General features: G+C 47.9%; 1 protein-coding gene across 1 annotated transcript in view; it reads left to right on the top strand.

Moving 5' to 3' along the window:
• Window positions 1-5,120, top strand: part of LOC308372468 (gastricsin-like) — a gene marked incomplete at both ends in the record, with an annotated part of 6,159 nt that extends 1,039 nt beyond the window's left edge. Inside the window, 7 exons of the mRNA XM_080847621.1 lie at window positions 363-480; window positions 838-962; window positions 2,141-2,340; window positions 2,682-2,798; window positions 3,344-3,491; window positions 4,163-4,264; window positions 4,953-5,120. Coding sequence (XP_080703747.1) covers window positions 363-480; window positions 838-962; window positions 2,141-2,340; window positions 2,682-2,798; window positions 3,344-3,491; window positions 4,163-4,264; window positions 4,953-5,120 — 978 coding nt within the window. The remainder of the gene's footprint in view (window positions 1-362; window positions 481-837; window positions 963-2,140; window positions 2,341-2,681; window positions 2,799-3,343; window positions 3,492-4,162; window positions 4,265-4,952) is intronic.
• Between the last annotated feature and the right edge of the window lie 679 nt (window positions 5,121-5,799).

Raw genomic sequence — 5,799 nt, 5'->3', positions numbered from 1 at the left:
ACAGAAGACGGGGGGGGGGGGGGGGGGGGGGGAGAAAGAAATGTCTGGTGCAAAAGGCAAGATGTTCTCCAGCACTGTACTCCATTGTCTGCACTGACATTCCCATCCAGCTGCTATAAATCTCCTCGGCATACCTTTTGTGTGTGTGTGTGTCTCTCTCTCTCTGTCTCTCTCTCTCTCTCTCTCTCTCTGTCTCTCTCTCTCTCTCTCTCTCTCTCTGTGTGAGTGTGTGTGTGTGTGTGTGTCTCTCTCTCTCTCTCTCTCTCTCTCTCTCTCTCTGTGTGTGTGTGTGTGTGTGTGTCTCTGTGTGTGTGTGTGTGTGTGTGTGTGTGTGTGTGTGTGTGTGTGTGTGTGTGTTCCAGATTGAGTACTACGGTGTGATCACCATCGGAACCCCACCCCAGTCATTCCAGGTTCTCTTTGACACCGGCTCCTCAAACTTCTGGGTGGACTCCATTTACTGTTCCACTGAAGCCTGCAGTAAGTGTGTGTGTGTGGGTGTGTTGTGTGTGTGTGTGTGTGTGTGTGTGTGTGTGTGTGTGTGTGTGTTGAGAACAGAAAAGGATGTAACACCCTCTCTACCCTCAGACCAGAGGGCCCTGCTGCATCATGGGAACTTTAACGTGTCATTGCTACACACACCTGACGATTCATCCATGCTTTCACTCCTACACACACCTGACGATTCATTCATGCTTTCACTCCTACAGACACACACACCTGACGATTCATTCATGCTTTCACTCCTACACACACCTGACGATTCATTCATGCTTTCACTCCTACACACACACACACACACACACCTGACGATTCATTCATGCTTTCTCTCTTCAGCGAGTCACACCCAGTACAACCCCCAGCAGTCCTCCACCTTCTCCTGGTCGAGCTCCAGTGAGACCTTCAGCGTTCCGTACGGTTCCGGCAGCCTGAGCGGGGAGTTTGGGTCTGATACCGTCAGCGTGAGTGATCAGAGCCGGGGGGGTTTGGGTCTGATACCGTCAGCGTGTGAGTGTGTGTGTGTGTGTGTGTGTGTGTGTGTGTGTGTGTGTGTGTGTGTGTGTGTGTGTGTGTGTGTGTGTGTGTGTGTGTGTGTATGTGTGTGTGTGTGTGTCTGATACCGTCAGCGTGAGTGTGTGTGTGTGTGTGTGTGTGCGTGTGTGTGTGTGTCTGATACCGTCAGCGTGAGTGATAAGAGCCGGCACTTCCTCAATTCAACCCATTTTCTCATCGTCTTCAACTAGGCTTTCAATTCATTACTAACTTATTATTATTTGTTTGGGGAGTTCTTGAACGCCCTTAATAGCATGAAACTCTGACTGATCCGTTAAGACTCCCTCTAAGGTCCGGGCGGTAACAATCTAATCTAACAAATCCAACTCTCTCACACGTCTGAAATCTCAAGTGACTGTAACAAAATCTCTGAAATCTTTGAAAGTACTTGTTGCTTACACTTCCCTGCGGTGGCATGTCTTGTTGCTCACATTGCTCGCCGGTGGCATGTCTTTTTGCTCACACTTCCCTGCGGGGTGGCATGTCTTGTTGCTAATACTGCCCTGTGGTGGCCTGTCTGGTAGCTCACACTGCCCAACGGTGGCATGTGTTGTTGCTTACACTTCCCTGTGGTGGCCTGTCTGGTAGCTCACACTGCCCTACGATGGCATGTCTTGTTGCTTACACTTCCCTGTGGTGGCATGTCTTGTTGCTCACATTGCTCGCCGGTGGCATGTCTTTTTGCTCACACTTCCCTGCGGGGTGGCATGTCTTGTTGCTAATACTGCCCTGTGGTGGCCTGTCTGGTAGCTCACACTGCCCAACGGTGGCATGTCTTGTTGCTAATACTGCCCTGTGGTGGCCTGTCTGGTAGCTCACACTGCCCAACGGTGGCATGTCTTGTTGCTTACACTTCCCTGTGGTGGCCTGTCTGGTAGCTCACACTGCCCTACGATGGCATGTCTTGTTGCTTACACTTCCCTGTGGTGGCCTGTCTGGTAGCTCACACTGCCCTACGATGGCATGTCTTGTTGCTTACACTTCCCTGTGGTGGCCTGTCTGGTAGCTCACACTGCCCTACGATGGCATGTCTTGTTGCTTACACTTCCCTGCGGGGTGGCATGTCTTGTTCTTGTTCTCTCTTTAGGTTGCTGGTATTGTTCTCCAGAACCAGGAAGTAGGTGTGAGCTTTGATGAGCCGGGCGAGACCTTCCTGGTGTCCCACTTCGACGGGATCCTGGGTCTGGCGTACCTCTCCCTCGCAGTGGGTCAGCAGACTCCCGTCATGGACACCATGATGCAGCAGGGCCTCCTGGAGACCAACGTGTTCTCTTTCTACCTGTCCCGGTAACCTCACCTACATAACGCCTCAGGTGTCCTCCAAAATGTCCTGTCGTTGTCCTGCGCATACCCAACACGGTGCTTCACAGTAGAAGCCCAAACGCAGGACGCTTAAATCTGAACTTAGTTCTAATGCTCAGAACCAAGCTCCTTTTTTCTATTCTATTACCAAGCTCGATGCTTTCTTCAGTTCTTAACACTCCTGTCCCTCATGTTACTTCCTTTCATCTGCTAAAAGCTGCTTTGTTGTTGACCCAACTTCAGTAATGGTGTTGGTAGTGAGGTGTCCTTGGTTGTGTGTGTTAACTGGTGTCTGTGTGTGTGTGTGTGTGTGTGTGTGTTGACAGTGATCAGAGTGGAGGCAGTGAGGTGTCCTTTGGCGGAGTGGACCCCAACAAGTACCAGGGCCAGATCTACTGGACTCCGGTCACCTCAGAGTCCTACTGGCAGATCGGCATTCAGGGGTACATATGCACACACACACACACACACACACACACACACACACACACACACACACACACACACACACTCCAGTCACCTCAGAGTCCTACTGGCAGATCGGCATTCAGGGGTACATTTGCCTGTTAACACTTCCAAAGACTAACACACACACACACACACACACACACACACACACACACACACTCCAGTTACCTCAGAGTCTTACTGGCAGATCGCCATTCAGGCGTACGTATTCCTGTTAACACTTCCAAGTTTACCTACTCTTATCCAAATGACATAATCCACTCACTACACAGTAAATCATGTGGAATAAACATGCTTTCAAAAGGTAAAAAAAAGGTCATTGGTCCAAATATGTTAGTTCTCACATTGAAATACAGACACACACATTCCTATGGAAAGATTCAATATTTGTTTTGGAGATTGTTATAACGATGATAACTCTTAAAACATAAATAAATAAATAAACAAAAAATGGCATAATCCATGATCCCATTTTTGAACAGCAGTGACTGCTCTGTGTGTCTGTATGTGTTCTATTCAGCGTCAAGGTGAACGGCGGGCGCACGGGCTGGTGCTCGGAGGGATGCCAGGCTGTCGTGGACACTGGCACCGCCACGCTCACCGCCCCTCAGGAGTACCTCAGCGACCTGATGCGCCTCATCGGCGCCAAACAGACCCAGTTTGAAGGGGTAAGCTAGTGCTAATGCTAATGCTAATACCAACTATTCTATATCTCATCGGCGCCAAACAGACCCAGTTTGAAGGGGTAAGCTAGTGCTAATGCTAATGCTAATACCAACTATTCTATATCTCATCGGCGCCAAACAGACCCAGTTTGAAGGGGTAAGCTAATGCTAATGCTAGTGCCCACCATCCTGTGTGAATTTCACAAAGACTATAGAGACTATAGAGTTTGAATCTCATCAGTGCTAAACAAACCGAGTTTGAAGGGGTAAGCTAAGTTTGAGGGCATATGGCTAATGCTGACTCAGATGTGTTAGCTTATGCTAAATAAGCTAATGTAGAACTCTCTCTATCTAGCTCTTCTCTCTCTCTCTTCCTCCATCTCGCGAGTTTGAAGGAGTAAGCTATTGCTAATGTTGACTGCGATTTGAATCAGAACCTCCCAGTGCTGGGACCAGTAAAAAGAGTTTGAGGGCATAATGTTAATGCTAACTCAGATGTGTTAGCTAATGCTAAATAAGCTAATGTAGAATGTCATGGGGGGGAATGCAAGCACTAATATTTACTTTCACTCATCTTCACTACTGTAAATCAAGAGAACCAATGAACTCCTGTATGATTTGACCCCTTTAAATCTCTTTATCTCTCTCTCCCTCTCTCTTCCTCTCTCTTTCAGATGGTGGTTGACTGTGCGCAAATCAGTAATCTTCCCACTTTGACCTTCACTATCAACGGAGTCGACCTTCCTTTGCCACCCTCTGCCTACATCACTAAGGTGGTAAGCACAGTAGGCTAAAGTGGTTAGCACAGTAGGCTATAACTACAGCATCACTAAGGTGGTTAGCACAGTAGGCTAATGTGGTTAGCACAGTAGGCTATAACTACAGCATGGCTAACATGGTTAGCACAGGAGGCTAATGTGGTTAGCACAGGAGGCTAATGTGGTTAGCACAGTAGGCTATAACTACAGCATTACTAAGGTGGTTAGCACTGTAGGCTAAAGTGGTTAGCACAGTAGGCTAAAGTGGTTAGCACAGTAGGCTATAACTACAGCATCACTAACATGGTTAGCACAGGAGGCTAATGTGGTTAGCACAGTAGGCTATAACTACAGCATTACTAAGGTGGTTGGCACAGGAGGCTAATGTGGTTAGCACAGTAGGCTTTAACTATAGCATTTAACATCTGCATACATCACTATGGTGGTTGGCACAGTAGGCTATAACTACAGCATGACTAACATGGTTAGCACAGGAGGCTAATGTGGTTAGCACAGTAGGCTATAACTACAGCATTACTAAGGTGGTTAGCACAGGAGGCTAATGTGGTTAGCACAGTAGGCTATAACTATAGCGTGTAACATCTGCATACATCACTATGGTGGTTGGCACAGTAGGCTATGAAGCAGTAAACCTCAAATAGGGATACATTACATCTAAACCATCATGTCTTCTTCATCTGTGCAGGTCAACCAGTTTGGAAACCACTACTGTTCCGTCAGCATCACCCCCACCTACATGGCCTCTGCACAGTCTAAACAGCCCCAGTGGATTCTGGGAGATGTATTCCTAAGGGAGTATTACTCCGTGTACGACCGCACTAATAACCGTGTGGGCTTTGCCACAGCTGCCTGAATACAAAAGCCTGATATTCCCGAATAAAACTACTCACACACTCACACACACACACACACACACACACACACACACACACACACACACACACACACACACACTACAACACTCACATCCATCAAGCCCAAAGTACCATAAAGGTCCCTCCAGTGTGATAGTACACACACACACACACACACACACACACACACACACACACACACACACAGACACACACAGGTCCCTCCAGTGTAATAGTACGGTACAGATGTGTTTAGGGAAGTATGTTCTCTGTATTTATTCTGTAACCAGATATTTTCCCACGGGGTGTCTCACTGTTGTAATATCACCATGTCTTCCAGTTGATCCTTCTTCCTCAGATCTGTCTGCACACACACACACACACACACACACACACACACACACACACACACACACACACACACACACACACACACACACACACACACACACACACACACACAGGTGAGGGTGTCTCACTGCTGCGATATCTCTCATCACCATGTCTTCCAGTTGATCCTTCTTCCTCAGATCTGTCTGTGAAATAAACCCCTGACAGCGTGAGCTAGTCTTCAACAGCATGATTGTGTCCTCTCACTGATTGGGAATCACACACACACACACACACACACACACGTGCGCAGTCACACACACACACACACACACACACACACGTGCG

Source organism: Sprattus sprattus (assembly GCF_963457725.1).
Source record: "Sprattus sprattus genome assembly, chromosome: 11".
NCBI lineage: Eukaryota > Metazoa > Chordata > Actinopteri > Clupeiformes > Clupeidae > Sprattus > Sprattus sprattus.
The sequence above is the reverse complement of the archived record's forward strand: the minus strand, read 5'-3'. Positions and strand labels throughout refer to the sequence as shown.